Source organism: Moesziomyces antarcticus (assembly GCF_000747765.1).
Source record: "Moesziomyces antarcticus DNA, scaffold: scaffold_v10015, strain JCM 10317, whole genome shotgun sequence".
Taxonomy (NCBI): Eukaryota; Fungi; Basidiomycota; class Ustilaginomycetes; order Ustilaginales; family Ustilaginaceae; genus Moesziomyces; species Moesziomyces antarcticus.
In genome coordinates, this window is record NW_014638995.1 from 299,644 (window position 1) to 321,787 (window position 22,144).

General features: G+C 61.9%; 7 protein-coding genes and 1 non-coding gene across 8 annotated transcripts; 3 read left to right on the forward strand and 5 right to left on the reverse strand.

Moving 5' to 3' along the window:
• Positions 1–521: 521 nt before the first annotated feature.
• PAN0_015d5134 (uncharacterized protein) lies at positions 522–3,790 on the reverse strand (the record flags this gene model as incomplete). Its single annotated transcript, XM_014799444.1, has 2 exons — positions 522–579; positions 660–3,790. The coding sequence occupies 2 exons, from the start codon at positions 3,788–3,790 to the stop codon at positions 522–524; spliced, it is 3,189 nt and encodes a 1,062-aa protein (XP_014654930.1).
• Positions 3,791–4,617: 827 nt separating this feature from the next.
• Positions 4,618–6,786, forward strand: PAN0_015c5135 (RIO1-domain-containing protein; the record flags this gene model as incomplete). The annotated part of the gene is made up of 1 exon (XM_014799445.1): positions 4,618–6,786. The coding sequence occupies one exon, from the start codon at positions 4,618–4,620 to the stop codon at positions 6,784–6,786; it is 2,169 nt and encodes a 722-aa protein (XP_014654931.1).
• A 34-nt stretch (positions 6,787–6,820) lies between these two features.
• Positions 6,821–9,945, reverse strand: PAN0_015d5136 (arginase/deacetylase; the record flags this gene model as incomplete). Its single annotated transcript, XM_014799446.1, has 2 exons — positions 6,821–7,995; positions 8,217–9,945. 2 exons carry the CDS (start codon positions 9,943–9,945, stop codon positions 6,821–6,823), a joined length of 2,904 nt encoding a protein of 967 aa, XP_014654932.1.
• A 313-nt stretch (positions 9,946–10,258) lies between these two features.
• On the reverse strand, positions 10,259–10,376 carry PAN0_t015d0005. Its single transcript has 2 exons — positions 10,339–10,376; positions 10,259–10,294 (listed from the first exon to the last, which is right to left on the reverse strand). It is a non-coding gene; the product is annotated as a tRNA-Phe (tRNA).
• A 129-nt stretch (positions 10,377–10,505) lies between these two features.
• On the forward strand, positions 10,506–11,561 carry PAN0_015c5137 (uncharacterized protein; the record flags this gene model as incomplete). Its single annotated transcript, XM_014799447.1, has 1 exon — positions 10,506–11,561. One exon carries the CDS (start codon positions 10,506–10,508, stop codon positions 11,559–11,561), a length of 1,056 nt encoding a protein of 351 aa, XP_014654933.1.
• A 32-nt stretch (positions 11,562–11,593) lies between these two features.
• On the reverse strand, positions 11,594–12,508 carry PAN0_015d5138 (pq loop repeat protein; the record flags this gene model as incomplete). The annotated part of the gene is made up of 3 exons (XM_014799448.1): positions 11,594–11,795; positions 11,860–12,432; positions 12,483–12,508. The coding sequence occupies 3 exons, from the start codon at positions 12,506–12,508 to the stop codon at positions 11,594–11,596; spliced, it is 801 nt and encodes a 266-aa protein (XP_014654934.1).
• A 640-nt stretch (positions 12,509–13,148) lies between these two features.
• Positions 13,149–14,018, forward strand: PAN0_015c5139 (uncharacterized protein; the record flags this gene model as incomplete). Its single annotated transcript, XM_014799449.1, has 1 exon — positions 13,149–14,018. One exon carries the CDS (start codon positions 13,149–13,151, stop codon positions 14,016–14,018), a length of 870 nt encoding a protein of 289 aa, XP_014654935.1.
• Positions 14,019–14,501: 483 nt separating this feature from the next.
• PAN0_015d5140 (phytochrome-like protein) lies at positions 14,502–21,826 on the reverse strand (the record flags this gene model as incomplete). Its single annotated transcript, XM_014799450.1, has 6 exons — positions 14,502–19,252; positions 19,569–19,816; positions 19,869–20,364; positions 21,055–21,126; positions 21,196–21,440; positions 21,675–21,826. 6 exons carry the CDS (start codon positions 21,824–21,826, stop codon positions 14,502–14,504), a joined length of 5,964 nt encoding a protein of 1,987 aa, XP_014654936.1.
• Positions 21,827–22,144: the final 318 nt, after the last annotated feature.

Sequence of the window (22,144 nt, forward strand, 5' to 3'; positions counted from 1 at the left end):
CCGCAACATCAAGAGCATCCCCCCCATCCATTGCTGTCAACCAGCAGCCTCGCTGGGCAGACCTACAGAAACATTTACTCGTTTGTAACGAGGGCAGATTTGAACAGCAGCTTGACTCGCCTCGACGACATTACCAGCAATGCACCAATGTCACCAGCAGTGTCTTTGAGAGCACAACGCCAGCCCATGCACAACAGCTTTGTGTAGTACCATCACCCCCCCTGCAACCACCTCGCCGTGCCAGCACCACTTTAGAATCGCAGCATCAGCAAAACTCATTCCGTCGACCTGCATTGCCAACTTCACACAACCTCCCAGCTGCGATACAAGATTGCACCAACCCCGCAACCCCCTTCGCACCACGCCACCACAAGCAACCTGCAGTTTGGGTGCATACAAACTTCGCGCACCCCTGTCACTGTCAAACTAAGAAACCCAGTCATCATTGCGCGGCACGTACCGATGCCAGCTAGGCCGTCACACTCCGCGTTGCTAGGCTTGAATCACGCGCGCCCCGCGGCTCAGTCGTCCTCGAGCAGCGAATCGGACGGACGCGAGGTGCGTGCCCACGACTGCCTCCTATCGCCACAAACGCAAATGCCGCAGCGTCAGTGTATCTTCCCTAAGAGTCTCAATGGCCGCGTGCGGGGACGACTTACTTGGGATCCGCGTCGGCGGGGTCGCTGACGCCGGTCGAGGGGGTGCGCGACGACGGCGCGCGCGGTCCACGCGGGCCGGCACCACCCAGGCTCGAGCGCTTGGAGCCCGCCGAGCCCGTGGACGAGGCCGAGTTGAACTGGCGCGAGAGGCGCGCCACGTTGGACAGCGGACGCTCGTCGGCGGCGCCTGCGGCAGCAGCGGCGGCCGACTGCGCCTGGGCAGCTTCCTCGCTCTGCTGCTCCTTGTGCTGCTCGGCCGAGTCGTCGACCACCGACACGGTCTCGGCCTCCTTTGCAGGCTCGTTGGCCGCAGCCGACGCGCCGAGCACGCGTTCGGCGAGCGGCGTAGGTGCCGCAATGTCGTCGTCGCGCTTGGCCTCGGCAGTGACTGCATCGCTCGAGGTGACGATGGGCGTCGGCTCGACCTTGCTACGCTCGCGCTCGTCCATCTGCTGCATGAGCTTGCGCGCGCCCTGCTGCAGATCGCTGCCGATCGACGAGCGCGAGATGCGCTGGTCGATGGGCTTGGTGCGCTTGCGGATCGGCATGCGTCGCTGCCCGTCTGCCGGCGCACCCTTGGCGTTGGGGCTCGCTGCAGCCGCAGCCGCCGCCGCCGCCTCGGTGCGCTTCTTCTCGACGAGCTCCGGCAGGATGTCGTCGTAGTGGTGCAGCAGGTCGTACACGACCAGCGTGCCGATCTGGGACGAGAGCGTGTACGCCGATTCGTGCCTGGGCCGCACCAGTGCGCGGCCAAGCGCCAGCCCGAGCTTGTTTGCATACACTGCGTCCGCTTCCGCCGCGTGGGTCGAGGCGACGAGACGGTGCAGGTGCGAAAAGAGCGCGTCGAGACATGCGAGATGGATGCGTGGCAGCTTGTTGAGCACCACACGCAGATCCTCGAGCACGCCGGCACGGATCTTGGCCTTGGTCGCCTCGTCCACCTCGGGCCGCTTGATGGCCGAGGCCTTGGGCGTTGCAGCAGGCTCGCCGTCCTTGGCCGCAGCAGGAGCCTCCTCGGAGCTGCCGACGACGGGCGTGGCGGCAGCAAGCGCTTCGTGCTCCTGACCCGCAGCTGCTCGATAGATGGCGTCGATCTGGTCCCACAGCTCCTCGGTGATGAGGCTGTGCTCGAGCTCGAGGAGCCAGAGCTTGATGCACGCCGCCAGCACGGGCGCATCGTACGAGTCGAGAAGCTTCTCTGGGATGAGGTTCGCCGGAGACTCGACGGCATCGGCTGCCTTTGTGCCGTTGGTGCCGCCGTAGATCAGATCGGCGAGAGACGGGCTGAGGTGTGCAATGAGCGCATCGCGCAGACGATGCGTGATGGGCAGAGGCACCTCGAGGATCCAGATCTTGCGTTTTTCCTGGCCGATGAGCTTGGCGTCCGGTTCGTCGGCGGCCTTGTCTTCGGCGCTTTGGTTTTCCGACTTTTGGTCTGCGGGCGCGGGCGCGTTGGCCGCGGCAAAGGCCTTTGCGAGAAAGGTCCAGCGCTCCTCGTCGGCATATGCGCGGTCCAAAGCGGCGAGCAGCGCAGCGAGGACAGGCGGGACCGTGGCGAGCTGAGTGGAGTTGTCACTCTCGGGAGCGGAAGGCTGGTGCTCGAGGCGTTCGAGATACTCGAGACGCTCGACGAGCGAGAGGTCGAGACCGAAGCCGCCGTTCTTGACGAGCCATGCATGCGCGACGCCGTGGGGACCCACCTTGCGACCGAGCGAGGTCTCGTCGTGGTAGTAGGGCTGGAAGCGCTCGATGGCCGGGCGGAAGGGGCCTGTCCTCGCCTGCCTGATCAGGGCGCGCAGCTCGAGCGAGGGGTCGAGGCCTTGGGAGGACTGGAAAGAACGAGCCGAGGACTGCTGCAGGATGGGGATTTCGGCCGCGACAGCATGGTTGTAGGAGGCGAGCACGGAATGCACAGCACGGATGCGGTCGGCCTCCCAGCGCTGGGTGAGGCCGTAGTGCTCAAAGAGGACCTCCTCGAGCTGGCAACGCGTTCGGTCGAGGTTTCTGACGGCCTCCTCGTAGACCTTTTCGGCGTTGTCGGCGTCGCGGCGGAGCCTGGCGTGGCGAGGTTCGGCCGAGACGACGCCGCCGACAGCTGCCTTGAGCGGAGCGGGCATCTTGTCGACGGCCGAGCTGACGAGGGCCGAGATGGTGCCGGATCGTTTGAGGCTCGTTGCGTGGGCTGCTGGAGGCGCCAGAGAGGCAGCGCTGGCAGCGCTGGCATCCATGGCCTCTCCCTCTGTCTCGGTGGGGAGCGGAGGCAGCTTGACGCCGTCGAGCGCGGCATGGGCAGGCGGCGAATGCGTGGCCGAGGTGGCGCGCTGGGTGAATCCAAACTGCTTTCGGAGCGTTTCGCGGCGCTTGAGCCTGTCTGGGTCGTTGGTGTCGTCGGTATGCGAGTCGATGGACTTGGTGCTGTCTCCGGACACGCTTCTACGCTGGGAGTGGGCGGCAGCGGCGGCTGGCGGGCGGAGCGTCGAGTCCGAGGCGTGGGAGGGAGGCGGCGAGGGCAGCTCGGCCTCATCGATGGGAGCAAAGCGCGCATCGTCCTCGGCCTCGTCGGCGGCGCGGCACTTGTTCTCGTAGCTGTGTTTGAGCTTGTCCACCTCGCTCTTCTGTCGCTCGAAGCGGGCGAGGGTGGCGTCGACATGCTCCCAGCTCTGGGTGACGCGCGTGCGGTGATCGGCGGCCCACCTTCCGAACGGCTCGAGGATCGACTTTTCGAGGTGACGTGCCACTTTTCCGTGCGCGTTGGCGTGTGCCGTGTCGGTTTCGGCCTGGATCATGCGGAAGGCGCGAGAGGTGGCCGACGAGTTGGCGGCAAAGCCGCGCGGAGCAGCTGAGCCGCCAGCATTATCGATGGGCAGCACCTCGTGGAGGATGCCGGCAGCCTGTCGGAAGAGAGGCGCAGGGAAGGATGGGGCTGGTGGCGGCGTGGCGAGCGCTTCTGCGTGATTGTACTCGAGCTCTGCGCGATGGGCGACAAAGGCGAGGATCGACTCGTTCTCGTCCAGACCTGCCTGCAGCTTGGCATACAGGCTCTGAGCGCCCGGTCGGTAGGATGGATAGGACCAGAACGAGTTCTGGAATGAAGGCGGATACACCACCGTGAGAGCAGAGGGCGAGCTCATGCTGGTCTCGACGCTCGCTGTGGGTGGTTCGGGTGAGCCGATGCGTTCGGAGCGATACCTCTAGCCGGCTGATCCGAAACGATAGCCACGGACGTGGGAAAGTGGTCGTCGACAGAAATGCGTGACAGGATCCGATGCTGAAGGTGCGACGGTGGAGAGGAAAGCACACAAAGGTCGAAGTGAAACGCACAGCCTTGGACAGCGCCGGGTTGCCAAATGCAGAAAGGGCACAGCAGGCGGAGAGGCGCTGGCGTCGGAGTCGAGAGACCCAGTGCAGTGTGCAGTGCAGTGCGTTGCGGCGGGACCGAGCGCAGCACGAGCCTGTTGCTTTCTTTGGCCTCGCTCGGCAGTGGAGCCTGCGGTTCAGAGCTGCAATCAAAGCTGGAAAAGAGGGGCTGCGCACGCACCTCGTGCACAGCACCACAGCACCACAGCACCACAGCACCACAGCACCACAGCACCACAGCACCACAGTAGCACTCACTGTGGGACTGCGTCTGGCCTTCTATTTTTGCGGCGTCTCCCTGAAAGTGTTGCTCTCCGTCTTGACGCGAGCGGGAAGAGAGCTCATTTGTCTCCTGCACTGTGGCTGCCCCGTGCGGGACTCGATTTTCGACTTTTGCAAATGTTAGGCCTATCTTTCGACACTTTGCAAGAAGCTCCAAATTTTCAACGGGATTCGGGCATTCGCACCACCCGCAGGGTCCACAAGCCAGAAATCTTGAGGGAAGAAAAAAAGTTGGGGGACCTCACCAGCTGCTACTCGCTGCTCTCTTCTCGCACACCATCGACCAACACCTCCGCACCTTCATCGCATCCTGCCAGCAATGGAGGCGGGACAGTTCGACGACGCACCCGACCAGGGATCGCTCGATCACGAGTCGCAGCAGCACACCGAACAAGAACAGCAGCGCCACTTGCAGCTGGTGCAGGATTCGGATTCCGCGCTCTCCCAAAAGCAACGCCGCCTCGAGATCTCTGACATCCTGCGCGCTTCTTCCGATGCGGAAGACTCGGAAGATGACTACGAAAACAGTGAAAACTACGATGCCGTTCCGGAGGAGGGGGAGGATGACGACTACGACGAGGACGACATGAACGCATATGGTGCCGTCGAGGATGCCGACTGGGAGCTCGCCCGAGGCGACTTTACCAAGCAGTTCAATCGCTCGCGTCAACTCGCCTCGGCCATCAACAATGCAGCTTCGTCGTCTTCGTCCTCCTCGTCACAGTCAAAAACGACCACAGCCGCCACACCGCTTCCCGCCATGAACCGTCGTCGTCGTCCGCCACCCGCTGCGTCTAGCACTGCATCCTCCTCAAAGACCACCTCGGCGCTCGGCGCAGCCGCTGCAGCAGGCCCCTCGACGGGACAGACCAGGACGGCGTCACAGATGGAGTCGCTCTCCAAGTTTGCCTCGCGCGTGCGCGTCGACGACATGTACGACCCCTCGTCGGCCATCGGCGGTGGCGTCAACTCCACCGTGCCGCGCAAGGCGCTCGGCGGCCGCGACGTGGTGCGCATCAAGGACAAGGCGGACCGCGCCACCGTAGAGGGCGTGCTCGATCCACGCACCATGGTCATCCTCTACAAGATGGTCAACCGTGGCCTGCTCGAGTCCGTCAACGGCTGCGTCAGCACTGGCAAGGAGGCCAACGTCTACCACGCCACCACCGCCAACGCCGATGATGCGTCGGCAAAGGGCAGCCTGGCGCTCAAGATCTACAAGACGAGCATCCTGGTGTTCAAGGACCGCGACCGGTACGTCAGCGGCGAGTTCCGCTTCCGCCACGGCTACGCAAAGCACAACCCGCGCAAGATGGTGCGGCTGTGGGCCGAGAAGGAGGCGCGCAACCTCAAGCGCATGGTCGCCGCCGGTCTGCGCGCGCCCATCCCCGTCGAACTGCGCGACCACGTGCTGGTCATGCAGTTCCTCGGCGACTCGGACGGCTGGGCAAGTCCGCGCCTTAAGGACGCCGACGAGATGATCGGCTCGGACGCAGCAACGTGGCAGCGGCTGTACAGGGAGCTGCTGGCGAGCATGCGCATCATGTATCACGAGTGCAGGCTCGTGCACGCCGACTTGAGCGAGTACAACATCCTCTACCACGAGCGGCATCTGTGGATCATCGATGTGTCGCAGTCGGTCGAACACGACCATCCGCGCGCATTCGATTTCCTCCGCGCCGATATCACGCATGTGGACGAGTACTTTGCGCGCCGCGGCGTGCACACGCTCGGTCTGCGCCGCACGTTTGACTTTGTCACGAGCGAGCCCGCGGCAAGGGAAGGAGTTGGGGCAAGGAAAGGTGGCCGCGCGGGACTCGAGAAGCAGGAGGCTGATTTCGACGACGACAAGCCCAATCCCAATGCGGCGCACGATGCGCAGCTCAAGCGAAATGCCGAGGCTGCATCGGAGAGCGGTGCGGTGGTGGGCAACAGGGTGACGGGTGGTGGAGCGTGGTATACTGGTCTGCACGGTGCACCCGCGCCTGCGCCTGTGCAGCTTGCCGGTGAAAGCGAAGCCGAACTCATGCATGCACTCGAAGAGCTGATGCACCAGCTCTCGCTCGAACCCGCTTTGCCCGACCCTGCGCAAAACACCGCTGCGGACGACGAAGTGTTCAAAGCCACCTACATCCCCTTCTCGCTGCACGAGGTCGACGACCCGGAGCACGAAATCCAGGTGCAAAAAGCTCCCACGCAGCAGAAACCCAAAGCGCCGCTCGAAAACCTCCTCCCCACAACCGCCTCTCAAGATTCTTCTGACGACGATGATGAAAATGACGACGAGGAGGATTCGGATGACGATTCGGATGATGATGATTCGAGCGCCGAGGCGGTGCATCCCAAGGATGCCAAGCTGAGCAAGGAAGATGCGCGTGCGGCCAAGAAGGAGGCCAAGAAACAGACCAAGGCAGCGACGCGCGAGAAGCGCAAGACCAAGATGCCCAAGGCGGAGAAAAAGCGTCGCATGAAGAAGAACCACAAGTAGAAAAAGCGCGCAATGCCATTACCACGCTGCGTGTCTATGTCCAGTCTGGTTGGGGGTGAATTTGTGGGGGGAAATAGTCGACGGTGTCTAGGGTGGGATCGGGCGATCCGGGAGCGTCCTGGTCGAGGTAGTCGAGCGGGATGATCGAGTGCGTCGAGTTGGCGTCGTGGATGTGTGTGGGCGACAGGGCGTCGACGAGCGTTACGGGCGCAGCCGAGAGCACGGGCGATTGCGGCGTCGACGATGTGGCTAGGAACGAGGAGATGTCCACCGCGCCCGCGCGCGCCACTCCCTCAGCCCCAGTAATGATCGGCGCAGGCTTGGTCGGTGTCAACCCACCCACCGTCGCGGTAGTCTCAGCAGGGCTACTGTCCTGTGCTGCGCGGGGCTTGGTTGGTGTCGAAGTATCCAGATCCATCGCAGTGCCTTCGATCTTGACCGGCGTAACTTCTGCATGCGAGGCGGCCACGCGAGGCTTGGTGGGCGACTTGTTCGGGCTCTTTTTCGACTGCGGCGTGGCATCCCCACGCGTCTTGAGTGCGCCACGATCGCGCAGAGTCCTACCCGCCACGACACCCGGACTATTCACCGCACTAGGCACCGTACTCGCCCTGCCCGTAGCCGTCAGCGGAACGACGTTGAGCTTGCCACACGCCTGTTCGAACGCGGCAAAGGCGCGCGAGGTGCGTGCCAGCCAAGGCACCAATTCCGCCTGCCTCCTCTTGGGCGTGAGATTCACCCCCACCCCACCCCCACCCGCTGCTGCAGCATGTGCAGCCATCTTTTTCGCCACCTTCTCCACCGCCACCAGATTATCGAGCTTCCAAAACTCCGCCTCTACCTCGGGATCTGCTGTCCCTTCGGCAGATAGACCGGTTACGTGCGCAAGGGCGGCCGAGCACAGCGCACGGTCGCTGTAACCGCCCTCGAGGACCGAAATCAGCTTGCCGTGCGCGTAAGTGTCGGCGAACCGAACCGCATCGCGTGCAAACGTGTGGTAGAACGAAGGTGGCACGTGCTTGCCGTGTCGCTGCATGCCCGGATACTCGTATGCGCACGCGTCGAAACCTGCCGAGATCAACACGAGTGTAGACTGAGGCGTGGCCGATGTAGCTTGCAGGAACCGGGTGGCTTTGTTGAACAGGATCGCGTACTTGTCTGTGTACAGCCGCTTGAATTCGGCTTCGCTGCGGTAGTGGTCCAAATGAACTGTCGAACACCAAAAGAATCGTGTCAGCATCGTTGCTTTTGAGAGCTGCAATGCGAGAGATGGCACCTCATGTCACTCATCCGCTGCCCACCAACAGTGGACGCGTTCGAGTGACTGTTATATTCGCCACGAGACCGCACGTGCCCGGTTGGGGGCACGGCTGTTCTTCGGCCCTTTTACCATTGCGTTAATCGTGGGTGCAGCTTCGTGATGGACTTACCGTTCCAGATCCACTGTCCGTGTGCGCCCTCGACACACGTGCTTGCGTCCTTGATCATGCTCGCATCGCCGTCCTCGCAGGGAAACGACTCGATGTCGTGCAGCGAGCTGTAGAATATCCGCATCGCCCTCGGACCCGCCTGCTTTCTAATTTCCACCTCGTCCTGCTCGGACAGCGCAACTTTGGCCACGCGGCTGGCATGTGCGCGCCCCGTGCCGGTGCCGAGCGCCTGCCGCGCGCGCTCGAGAGCCGCTGCGCGCAGACTGGCAATGCGCTCCGCACGCTCGTCGTCGCGCTTGTTCGCATCGGCGTTGATGCGCCACGCCAGATTCTGCGTGCCGTTGCCGTGGTGCAGGTCAATATCGAATACTACGACGCGGTCGATACCGTGCGTGAGGTAGGCGTGCGCCGACGCGACCACCGCATTGTTCACCCAGCAGAAGCCCTGCGGTGTCGAGCCGGAGCAGTGGTGGCCCGGCGGACGCGAAAGGACAAATGCGCGCTTGGCAGCGGGTGCTGGTACTGGTGCTGGATGCGCGTCTGAGGTCGTGTGCGGCAGTGCCTGGTCGTGCCGAATCTCGCGCAGCGGAGTCGTGGTGGTGGAAGCGGTGGCGGCGGCAACTACGCGGTCGACGGCCTCACAGCAGGCACCCATGGCGTGCTGGATGGCTTGCGCCGATCCGCCGTCGCTGGAATCGGGTTGCGAGGGGCCGGCGAGGTAGAGGTCGCCCTGGGGCAGATGTTCGGGCACTTCGGACGCATGCATGGCCTCGTCGCCTTCACCGTCGCTCGATGTGTACGCCTCGCTATCTTCGGGCGGATGCTTCGTGGGCGAAGAGTGTTGATGCTTGACTTGTGACACTGGCGGGTGGTTGGGAGCTCGGCTGCAGAGACGCTCGAGGTAGGCAGCGTGTGACGTCTGCTGGGGTGCGGCCATGGAGGTGGTTTGTTCTGGCTGCGGCTGTGCGGGCGTTGGCGTGTCCTCGCGTGCTTCGTGCTTGACCTGAGCGGTGTGAGCGTCTCTGCGTCGCTGTTTCGCGAGGTCGTAGGCGGACTCGAGGACGGCGACGAGCTCGTCTGCGTGGGCATGGGTGTACGCCACTGCCGGGTGGGGCGGATTGAGGGGTACCGACGCCGTCGAATGGAGGACCCGAAATCTGGGAGGTGGGTGCTGCTGCGGGTTGTCCGGTTTGGCCTGCATCGAGAGCGATCCGAGGCGTGCGACGAGATCGTCATCGTCCGAGACTGCCGGGCCGGGTGCGGCGGCGGGGTATGTGGAGGGTAGCGAGGGTATAGCGGGGTGGTCGTCGGTGGTGGACTTGCCGATAGCAGTTGCGATGCCGAGTAGGACGGCGCGGATACGCTCTGGACGCTCTACAATGAGGCTCTTGTCGACACCGCGCACGTATCTGTGATTGAGCACGGCAGGTGCGAGGAGGATGTCGAGCTGTGCAGCGCTAGGAGCCCCCGAAGCGACCGAGGCCGCGGCTGATGGCTGTGCTGCCACTTGCGCGCTTGAAGACGCTAATGACGCAGCCGTCACATCTTGCGTCGGCTGCACAGGGATGGACATAGGAGGAGCTGCTCGAGGCGGAGTGTCCATGGCGATGTCCGCGAGCGGCGGTGCGGACGGCTGCTGGTCGGACGGGGTGGAGGCGGTTGCGGTTGCGGTTGCGGGCTCCGGGGTGTTTGCGCGCGAGCGACCGGGTATCTTTACGATGAACACCATGGTTCAAGGAGCGAGTGTGGGTGCGCAAGCGTGCCCGCCTGGCTTGATCCGCGTCCTGTCGATGGCGCAGTTGGTGGTGGTGGTGATTGTGGATGCGATGGATGAGGCGGATGACATGTGGAGAGAGTGCACCTGCCAAACAAATCCCAAAAAGATCACAACACCACTGTCCACGCGCTGCATCCGCGCTGCATGAAACACGCAATTTGATAGCCGTCCCACCGCCGCACCGACGCGTCGATTTCGACCGCCCTGCCAAATTGGGCCCAAAAATTAGGGAGAAATAGCCTCAAAAAAGGCAACAAAAAACGTATGCTCCTTACCTGGGTCGAACAGGTGACCTCCCGATACCGTATGTCCACTGCAGGCAGTGGCGACTGGTGAAACTGAATTCTTCAGTCGGACGCTCGTACCAACTGAGCTAAAGAAGCTCGCTGTTGACACTAGCTCCAAGTTGCTATCATGACCGCCTTCGCTACTGTCGAATTCCTTGCGCTTACTCCACATTCGAAGCCGGATTCCAGCTGAGGCACCGGAGCAGTGTGCGGTTGCAGCGATGCATGCACGGTGCACCCGCCCAGCGTCATTTTCGATGCACGACAGATGCACCGGATGGCTCGGCATTCACCTTCGTCCCTGCCACCACCACCGCAGCGTCCATCCCAGCAATACCGTGCTCGCTTCAGGTTCGAATCGCCATGTCATTCTCGCTCCTTTCCACGCAGCCGCTGTTGCGCGGTGGCCAGCTTGCAGCACGTACGCTGCGCGCCGCGCCGGCGTTGCCCATCCAGGCCGGGTTGGTGCGGTCGATGCACACGCGTCCCACACCTCCTGCCGGTCCTGCAGCTCGACGCGCATGGCCGCTCAAGACGCTCGGTGGCGGGCTGGTGGCTGGTGGCGGCTGGTTCTATCTCGGCACCACGCCCGAGCAGCGTGCGTTTTCCATCCACTCTCCGGCCGAGTCCGAGGCACCCGTCAAGGGATCCTCGACGCTCGTTCGGCCCGCCTCACCGTCCGCCCCACGCAGGCAGACGGTTACACTTGTCTTTGTCACTTCGCAAGCCACCCGCACCGGGATGGTCAAGAGCTTGATGTCCAGTCTGGCGGGTGGATCGGGCGAGCAGCAAAAGTGGCTTTCCTGGATCGGATATTTCCGCGAAGCCGGATACGACTGCATCCAGATGAACCTCGCCCTTCCCGAGACGGGAGGCGATTTGGCCGATGAACTGCACCACCAAATCAGGCTGAGCAATCTTCAGCGTCAGCCGGTGCTGTTTGTACACCACTCGGGCGACAAGGATGAGGCGGCACAGGCGGTTAGCAGGTACATCCAACCGGGACAGGCGGCAGGCGGGTTTTGGAGCAAGATCTTTGGAGGCGGTGCGTTTAGTGCGCGTCCAGCGATCTCGGGTCTGGTGGTCATTTCGGACGCAGACGCGGCCCAGGCAGGTCAGTTGTTCACCAAACATCCCAAGCTCAACACGCTCGTTGTGGCAAGTGGCCCCGAGGAGGGCAAGAAGGGCAAAGCGACACTCATGGATGCAGAGAAAAAGTCGCACGAGGCTCTCGTCAAGGACATCGAACGATGGCTCATCAGGGAGGGTTACGAAGGTTGATGCCTCTCATTGCAATGTGACTCTTGATTCCTCTATTGATTCTGCTGTTGGGGTGGCTTTTCGAGCGTCGTGTGGCGCGACCATTCGGGTGTCTCCTCGTCGCCTTGCTGCTGTGTGGCGGTGGTTTCTGTCGTGGGTTCGGATTGGAGCTCTTGGCGTCGACGTTTTGCCCTGGGGTTGAGCGTAAAGTACAGCGCAAAGATGCCGAGTTCCAGCACGACAATTCCAATGTAACTGCACTCCAAAGCCAACTGATCAGCCTATCTATCTTTCCTTCTAGGGAGCGGTTGGGACTTACTTTGCGGCAGCAATACCATCGAATTCGGCCTTGAACACGAGGCTGAGCAGACTGAACACTCCACCTGCACAGTCGATGGCCAAAAACCACAGACTAATCCCCTTGACCTCCTTGTACCTCCAGATCTCGTAGTACTGGGGCACCAGTCCGAGCACGATCAACACAGCCCCCACAATGCCCATGGTCTTGGTTGCCGCACTTGTCCCCCTCCTCTCCCCGAGCTTACATAGGAAGTAGAAGGCCGTTTCGAGTCCACCTGCTACTGCACCCGTCACCACACCTGCCGCGATGCACTTGCGCAGCGCAATCCCGTGCGAGTAGTGCCAGCACTGCGCCATGGCGATGATGGCGAACGTCGAGAAGAGTTGCGGCTGGACGATGAGCGGGATGTTGATGTTCTGCACCACGAGGTATGTGCCCTGTGGGATGGATCCGGCCACCCAGATTAGCAGGAGCCATGCAGAGAGGCCGTCGGTGTCCTTGCGCCGATGCGACTTGATGATCTGCGGTACGAGCTGGAACGCCCAGAACACCGTCCCGATCGTTCCCAGTACACTGAACCCCGCCGCTCCGCTTGTCAGTAGCTAGCTTTTAGGGATGAGAGGTGGGGTGGAGAGACTCACTTTTCGGCAACCGCGTTCACGGGCATCGTCCGAGGCGTTTGTCAGGCGAGATGGTGGTGAGCAGGCAAACGGGAGGCACTGGATAAGGCCGGGGATGAGCGGCTATGCAGGTCAAATTCAGCCGCTTTTTGGGCCGCGCCTCTGACATCTGCATATTCCGGCGTCTTTCCGTGGTGCAGCCGAGAAAGTGGCGCCAAATTCGCGCACCCGCCGCGAGTCGCGCCCTTCGCGTTTCGCCGACAACCCCCGCCGGCTTTCACGAAAGACATCTGATGCCGCTTGGACAAAGGGGGGCCCGTCGACATCCGTAGCCACACTTGCAGGCACCACGCGCTAAACTAGATCCGTCGTCGACCCATTGTTCATCACGTGCTGAAGCGCCCATCAAGTCCCACTGGACGCACTTCATCTGCACAGGGATCGCAGGGGAATGTCGACCCACCGAGCCAGATGAGGTGTCTCCACGCGGACCCACCGTCCCACTGCACGGGTCCGAGTTAGATGCGAGCTTCACCCACAACTGGGCCCACCCACTACCATCGCTCACTCTACGCCCAATCTGGAAACTTAGGGTACAGGGTACTTAAACTGCCATCGTCGCGCGACCTTTCGCCAACCCCTCACTTTTCTCACTCCGTTCTCTACTTGCGCCCGCGCTTTCGAAGGATGAAGATTCTTTCACTCGTCTCGGTTTTTGCCTCGGCTGGGGTGCTGGTGCATGCCGCCGCGATCGACCAGCCTCCCACTGCGAAGATTGACCCTCTAGCGCGGTTGGACGAGTTGCGACTGCAGCTTCAGCGGTACGAAACGCCCGTCATCCATGCCTACCTCTCTCGAGCCGCCCTCGGCGCTTCCACCGATATGGAATACGGACGGGCCCGATTCATATTCAAGTCGCTCACAGCTGCTCCGAAATGGTTCGAATTCGCCCAGCCCAACCCCAACATCACCGACTGGCTTGAGGAAGGAGGCAAGTCGTTCAACCAAGCTCCATTCCCTCCTGCGGTTTGGACGAACCTCCCGGTGGTTTTGCCCGAAGACGCTGTGTTGGATAAACCCGTCAAGGGAAAGGGAATCTTTCCTGTGGGTCGACGACCCCAAGACGCTTCGAATCTGGACGGATTTTTGTTCGGCAACTTTGGCATGCTCCCAAACGACCCCACTCTCGACGCAGAAGCTACGGTGTTGCTCAAGGCAAGCTTGCTTAGGCTGATTAGTGCAAGAATCGTCATTGGCCACGAAATTGCCCTCGCCAAATTCGAAAGTAACCCCCAAGCATACTGCACCATCCTCAAGAAGGAGCCAGTCAGCGAGGAGGAGCTGGTAAGGGAGATCACGGATGAAAAGCAGCAGGTCAACGTGCTCGGTAGAGTTCAGCAAAAGGCCAAAGACATGACAAAGCTCTACAGGCAGGATCAAAAGTATCCAGAGGGCACTGAGGATCAGGTTCTGCGTCTCTTCCAGGCGTACATTGTTCCGCTTACGACCAAGGTCGAGGTGGTTACGCTCCTCGACCAGGCCAAGAACTGCAAGTGATCCCTTCCCCCACCACCTTTGACCGTCCTGTTCAGTGTCTACGCTTTGGCGTCCGTCGCAATGCATCTCGCCTTGACGCACCACCCGCCGCGCACGCCACAGAAGCGGACCAACCTGCAACGACATCCGCCGCAGATACACGCACACACTCGATCCACACAGCGCAGACAAGCAAGATGTTGGCAATGCTGAAGAGTACCAGCGTGTATTGTACCCTCACAGAAGACCCCAAAAAGACCCAAAGATAGAAGAGCGAGAGAGTGAGAGAGAGAGATGAAAAAGAGAACTGAGAGGGAGACACGATAGAAAAGCTATCCAAAAAAGGAATAAGAAAAAATGAGAGGAGGGAGACGGGATGATAATGAGAATCCATGAAGACGATGGCGCGGGTCCTTTCCAGAGGGCATGGGCATTCATGGCGAATGCGGTATACTGCGTCGACTTCGCAGCGCTTCAAAGCCACTACGACGCTGCGAAATCCGACTACGCGCTTGGCGGGGTAGAGGCCTCGCTGGATTCAGCTTCTGCTGCCGCGGTGCCGTTGTTGGAGGCCGACTTGGCGGCCGTGGCGTCTGCAGCGGCGGCTGAGATCGAGGAGGCAGCCACCGGCACGGAGCGCTGCGCCGGCTCCGAAAGCCAGCCGCCCTTCTCCCAGACGTAGCCCTGCTTCCAATGGTTGGCCAGGCGGTCTTCGGGATGCAGCAGTCCTTTGAGCAGCGCGCCCAGACGCGCAAAGTCGATCGGCTTGAGCAGCCAGCCGTCCATGCCGATGTCGACCATCTCCTGTCGCATCAACTGCACCAGAGTCGCCGAGACCGCAAGTATGGGCACGCGCCCGTTGAGCACCTGCGACGCCGGTCGGTCCGCCTGCTCGCCACCGGAAGCCCACTTCTTCTCCAGCTCGCGGATGCGGATGCACGCCTCCTGGCCGTTGCAGATCGGCATCTGCAGATCCATCAGGATCACATCGATCTCCTTGGCGTCCTTCTCGAACTGGCGCACGCCCTCTTCGCCGTTGACCGCCAGCAGAGTAGTGTGCCCGTCGAGACCGAGTCGCTTCTTGAGGATCATGCGGTTGATCGGATCGTCCTCCACCACAAGCACACGCAGCGGCGCGATCTTCTCGCCACGCTGGGCGGGAGACTTGTGCAGTCCGCGCATCATCGCAATCCTCCGCTTGGCAGCGGTCGAGGAGGACGACGCTCTTCGCTCGCCGCTTCCGTGCGGCGAATTCTGCTGGTCCTCGGAGCCGGGCGACTGCGCGGGCTCGAGCGAGTCGATCGAGCCACGTTTGGCTGGCGTCCCAGGCGAGACCATGGGATCTTCCGAGAACGAATGCCTCGCACTGGACGGCAGCGCATCTTCGGAGAGATGCGGCACGTTGCCGCGTGCACGCTGCTCGACCTCGGCTTTGAAGGATTCGGCAATGCTCGTCGGAGCCTTGGCCGGCCGTGCGGATGCCGTCGCACTCGACAAGAAGGCGGAGTTGGTCGGTCTACGATCCGCCCGGTCGTTTTGATCGAGCCTTTGGGGGTCGATCTTGACGGAGCGGACAGGTACACCGCTGCCCTCGACGGGATGCGAGCCGCTGTCAAATGACTGGCTCCGGTGCGACAGGATCGGAGGTCGACGTGTGGCTGCCGAGACGTTTCGAGGCCCCTCGGTGTGCCCGGACGACAGGGCCTCGGCGGCCCTCCGCTGCTGAGTGACGTCTTCGATGTGGTTCTGATCGCGCAGAAACGGTTGCTGAATAGCTTCAACTAACGAATCGATCTCGCTTCTGCCTGCCGAGCTGGCACTGCCGCTGTCGATCGAGTTGGAGCGTCGCATCGAGATGGTGTCGCTACCACGTTTTGTACCACTGCCTCCGCTGCCGGCCATGGCAACCGGGGGGATCTCAGTCGGCGTGGTGCTCTCGGCGGAACAGAACGGGATGAAGTAGGTGAAAGTCGTGCCTTCGCCAACCACCGAGTCCACACGCAGCTGGCCGCCCAGATTCTTGACGACACGAGCCACGATGGCGAGACCCAGACCGAGACCACCGTCGGACTGGTCCGTGCGGACCAGACTGTCTGCTTCGCTGCCTTCCGACTCGAGAGACTCCTGACGGCCAGGCAGCGCAATCACCGACTCGACCTGTTCGAATTCGCGGAAGATGACCTCGAGCTTCTCCTGCGGGATGCCCTCGCCGGTGTCGCGGACCATGAGCTCCACCTCCATGTCGCATCCGGGCGGCAGGTCAGAATCGCGTTCGTCTTCGCTGCGCTTGCGCATCGAAACGGTGATCTGGCCCTCGTTGGTGTACTTGACCGAGTTGGTCACCGTGTTGGTGACGACCTGGCGCACGCGATTCTTGTCGCCGAGGACGAGGCAGACCTCGGGATCGGTGGTGACCGAAAAGTCGATCTTGCGACGCTTGGCCTCCCATTCGTGCATCTCGACGGCCTCGCGCACCGTGGCAGCCAGGTCGAACGGTTCCTGTAACAAGAGCTCGTTGCCGATCTCCTGCTTGGTGAGATCGAGCAGGTCGTTGATCACGAAGAGCAGGCTCTTGGAAGCCATGTGCGATTTGCTGAGGTTCTCACGAGTGTCGTCGTCCAACTTGCTGTCGAGCGCAAGCTCGAGGTAGTTGATGATGTGATTGAGCGGCGTGCGCACCTCGTGGCTCGCATTGGAAAGCAAGAGGCGGTTGAGCTGGTTATAGTGCAGCGCCTGCTCGCGCTGACGCCAGACCGAGATGAATTTGCCGTAAACGAGGCAGAGCACCGAGGCCGTCTCGAGCTCCTCGTCCTTCCATCCGCGACACGTTCCTTCCACGGTCTCGGACCAGACCTTGAACGACTTGCGTGGCTCGAGGATCGCGTCGCCTTCTTTGCCCTCCTTGAAGGGCTTGCCCGCCCAGTTGACGTGACGCAGCTGCGCCTTGCGTAAGAAGGCGATAAAGTCCACACCGCTGCCCGACAGCGGCACGACCAAAAGACCAGCGATGACGTGCAGGCCGGTGGACAGGACCATGTCTGGAAAGTCGCGACGGACGTCTTGCGAGGTGACGAGGTGTTGGAACTTCTTCAGTCGCAGATACTCAGTCACCGCGAGCACTTCCTGGCTCGCGTTGAGCGGACCGAGGATTTTGGCCTCGTTTCCAACGGCGATCACACCGTAGTCGGCATCGAATAAGGTGAGGAGATCCTCGGCGTTGGAGATGATGTAGCCGCTCGGATTCTTGTCGGTCGGCAGGGTATTGATGAGTTTTCGAGCGGATAATCGGCGGGTATAGCTTAGACGTTCGATGTTGCTGGAGACGGACTCGCCGATGAGGCGCAAGAGCTGGCGGATGGGGAACGAGACACGCTTGCCGTGCGCACCGTAGTTGTGCAGCGAGATGAGGCCCCACAGCTCGCCAAAGGCGGTGATGGAGACGGACATGGACGATCGCACGCCCATGTTGGCGAGGTACTTGATGTGGATGGGCGACATGGCACGGATGAAGGCGTGTGTCATGTCGACTGGAGAGTCAAGATCGGCCTGATCGCGGCAGACCATGCGTGAGGTTGGTTGATCGCGGTCGTACAGGAGTCGCACCTTGTTGATCTTGTACAACGCACGGGCCTGGGCAGGGATGTCGGTGGCGGGGAAGTGGAGGCCCCGGTAGAGATCGTGCGAGTCGTTCCAATCGACGAGCTCGCAGACGACCTGGCCGTTCCATGCCTCGTCGAACTGGTAGATCATGACACGGCTGAAGAGGGTGATGTCGCGCACGATTCCGACGAGCACCTTGAGGAACTCGTTCAGGTCCTTTTGGGCGGCGAGCTGGTCGTTGACTTGGCTGAGAATTCCAAACATGTCGACCATGCCTCCGGCTCCATCACCGGCTGCGGTGCTGGGCAGCATGGCGGGCCGGCGGCTGCGCATGTTCTGCCTGGCCTCGGCGTTGCGACGCATGCGTGAGAGCGCCTTGAGCGGTTTGTGCACGGCAAGCGTCGACTCGCGCAGCTCATCTGGCGATGGAGTATATGCAAGCCCATCGAGGCCGCGGGGCGCGATGTCACGCAGAGTGGCTGAGCTGCTGGTGCCGTTGGAGCGTACGGTGGCGATGCTGCCCGGAGGAGACTGTGCGCCGGAGGCGGAGCCAGAGGTGGGTTGCGATGGAATCCAGCCGGCGGCAAGTCCTAATCCAGGCCCTGCGCCTGTGTCGTGCTCCGAGGCTGGCGTTGTTGGGGGCGAAAAGGTGGAGATGGGATTTTGGGCATCGTCGACCAGCTCGAATTCGAGGATTACGGTGAGTTCGCCTTCGCCGTCTTTGCGGCGGTCTGGGATGTGTGCACCACACCATGTCGACCACAATTTGCGCAGTGCGCCTTGCTTTATGCGCTCGTCGTAGCTTGCCATGTCGTATCCGCGCAGCTGGAAGACGGTGGGACCGGACTCGGCGAGGTCCTGGCTGGATTGGTCGAGCGAATCGATGTTGTCCCAGAGCAGGTCGGCTTGGTCTTCGTCGAGGACATCGAGGAAGGTGGGCAGACTGAAGAGGTACGACGGAGAGAGGCCAAGGATCTGGGTGGAGTTCTCGGATGCCTGGCGCACCAGCATGTCACCGTCGGGCGAGATGCGAACGACTAGCATGCAGCCAAATGACTGTACGGCGCCGGGGATGTGGATGGGCTCGTCTTCGCAGCGGGCGAGCTTGCCTCCGCGACCGGTGAGGATCATGTGGCCCTCTGCGGTCTTGACGTACTCGAAGCGGGTGGTGGTGAGCTGTTCTAAGTGGTCGCGAAGGTCCTTGTCCTCGTTGCCGGGTACCTTCATGCGGCCCATGGCGTCGTCGGCTTCCTTGTCGACGTCCTCTGGTCGATTTCGGCCGTCATGGGTGATGTCGTCCGTGGATGGCTTGGGTCCGTCTGCGGACGTGGGCCGTGAGGCGCCGCCGACGGATGCAGGCGAGCATGGGGGCAGGGGTTCTTGGGATGCCACACCTTCACGGTGAGGCTGTTTGAGACTGACGGCGGACTTCATGGGGTAGATGAAGGGTTTGCTGACGGTGGGGGATCGCGTGTGTGAGGGCGTGGCGTTGGACGCTGCGTTGCTCTGTGAAGGATTGGCCGCCGGCGGCGTGGCGAGCACCACCCTCTCTGGCGGGGACGTCATGGCTGAAGATTTCCTGCTGTGCGGAGAGAGAAGCAAGACTGATTGCGCTTGGACCGAGGACTCGTAGGTGGACGTGGACTGGCCGGAGCCTAATGGGTGGAGGAGCCCGGCTCTGCTGCCACAACGGTGGGTGGAATCGCAGAGAGAGGCTGGCTGACGAGCGTGCGGCTACGAGGTTGGGAGAGGCGAGATGCGCTTGTTGTCAGATGAGGTTGCAAGTGTAATGGGGCAAGTGCATCGGCACGCCGGGGTCATCTGGTGGATTGAACGAGCGGGTGGCGAGCCGGCCAGGAATTGCGGGAAGCGAACGAGTTGGTGGAGTTGGCGCAGTCAAGGTGACGCGCTCCCGGCTTCACGGCTTGGATCGGAGCCGGCAGTGCGTAAGCGAAGGGGCGTGGTGCGAACCTAGAGCGGATGTGCGTCCGGTGCGGCTCCAAGAAGCGCCGATGGAAGACAAGCGGGTGGCTGGATCTGAGAGCAGGGACGAGATGGGCGAGGATTCCGAGATGGGCGAAGCGATGGTGTGCAATGGCGGTGGCGCGGTTCCTTTGAGCTGTGTGAATGGGCACGGGTGAACGCGGAGTGTCGTGTTTGTTGCGCTGATACGATGGGAGCCGGTGGTCGGAGCAGGTCCGTGATGAATCCAGACGACGCTGCGACAGGGATGTGGCGAGCAAGGGTGACCCGACCGAAGGCTAGCCAGACTTGAGCCGAGCACAAGGGAGAGGCAGCCGAGCCAGAGGCGGAGTCAAAGAGACGAAGGAGGAGGAGGGAGAAGATGATGGAAACGTGATGGACAGGTAAGCGCGGATGGAGCCGACGAAAGGGACCGGGATCGAGGTGGCGCTTCCGTAACCTTGTTGGAAAAAGCTGGATGGAGAGAGGGCGAGAGAGAGCGAGAGAGAGAGAGAGAGAGAGCAGCGTGAGATCCAATCGAGCGTGGCGCCAATCGACGCGACCGAGGCACTGGCTTCGCAAGCAGACGACGGCGATGAGGATGCAGAGCAGGAAAGCGCGAGGGCGAGGGCGAGGGCGAGGTGCAGGGCAGGGCAAAAGCAGCGGGCAGGGCCGAACGCCGCAGGAAAGTGGCTCCGAGGTCGGGGTCGGGGCTCGAGCAGGGGATCAGCGGAAAACGGCAATACGGCGTCGGCCAACGCTCCCGCCGTACCTGCACTCCCAGCTACAGTACTTGCTACGGCCACTGCAGCTGGCCCGCCAAATGACGCGCCTCACCACGCCGCATCGCTTGGTCTGGCTTCACCATGTGCCTCTTCGAAGAAAAAACGGGCGGGTGCTGGCGAGGAAAGGGCTGAGCAGACGGTCCAGCCGGACGGGCTCGCATCTGCACAACCATCTCGAAGCGAAAAACACACACCCTCACGCACACAGACAGGCAGCAGGGTGCGGCGGGCCATGCGAAAAGAGCGGTAAGTTACTGCTGGATGCGGCCCCTCAGAAGCGGCACAGGCGATGCGAGAGAGGGCGGAGGAGCCGAGACACGGCTTTGGGCCCCGTATGGCCGTGAGAGCCCATTATTTGCGACAGGCAGGGTGTGCGGACGAGAGGCTCGATGCGAGGGGAAAATGCGCGCGCGAGGCTAGGCGGAGGAAAGCCAGATCGAGAGGCGCAGCCGACTCGCGGCGGATGCACTCGACGCACTCTCCGGACGTCAAAGTGCGACCACAGAGACCCTGCCCTGGTGCTCGCTTGCGCCAAGCCCGCGCGCGTGTTCTCACAACGACAGCAGCTCAGCACTGTTCCAGACATCGGGGTCCGCCGCCTCCGACCAAAAAAATCCACGAAAAAAACACAACGGCTGCTGGTGATGCAGCTGCTGCTGCTGCTGCTGCGAAAGAGTCCACAGAAGTCTCGATCTCGACCTGCAACTTACACACTCCGCCCGCCGCCCGGAGCCCGGAATGGCTCAAAGTGCAGCCGCTGCCGCCCCGCCCCAGCAGCAGCGCTAGGCAGCAGCAGCACGCAGCAGCGCTGCACGATCAAACGGCACAATTCCGATGCAAAACCAACAAACCAGCTTGGGTGGCCTTGCCACTGCCTACTGCGGTCAACTGAGCTTGCAGCACCTGCGATTGGACGCAGCGAATCGCGATGCGCTGTTCGAGTCGCCGACGCTTTTCGGCTCCCAAGCTGGCGGAACGGCCCAGCAGGCTTTTGTTTGCACGCCCTGTGGTGGTACCGAGGCTTTTGCATGACTCGCACGCTGATCCCACGACATTGGCGGCCATTGCTATCGCTACCGCCGCAGGCACGGAGGATCTTTGCACAAACAAGCCGCCACAAGGGGCATTCGACGTCGTGTGCTTTGCGTACGCGTGGTGTCAGCCTTTTTTGGGCAGACGGGCCCGATGCAGGATGCTTGTCAACCTTCGCTTGCGGCGTGCTGGCCCCGAATGCGAGCTGCCAACGCGCATCCCCACCCGATCCGTGCGCGCCGAGCCGCATCACGCAACGTTGAGAATCTTACAAATGTGCGGATTTTTCCGCACTCACGGCAGGCCGATCTTGTCCGCCGTGCACGCGAGTCGGCGCGCTGTCGATGCAGCTTCGAAGCATGGAGGCTGCAGTGCTTCAATGCACTTGAAGAGATGGTGTTGGTCGGCGGTCAGCGGTTGCAGCTTGGCCATGTCGAGGCGTGCCCGCATGTGGGACTGCGGAGGAGAGCGGAGTTTTGTGCACAGCGAGCGAGCGTGTATGTGTGCTGTCTCGGTCAAGTTTTGCGCTTTTGCACCTGGTCTGTGGCCCTTTTGATGGCTTCTTGCGCTTGCTCTCTTGACGTGACATTGGGGCCAGTCATCGTGCAACTCCGAATGTCTCGGTGTTAGCAGCACATGCCCACGGTGACCCAGAAGCACCAGCGACGGTAGCATCGGAATCGGACCTCCAGCGCCCAGCTTTTGAGAAATGTGTTCGTCGCTGCGATCGCACATTGCTCAAGGCTCGCCCACGTTCAACGGCCGGAC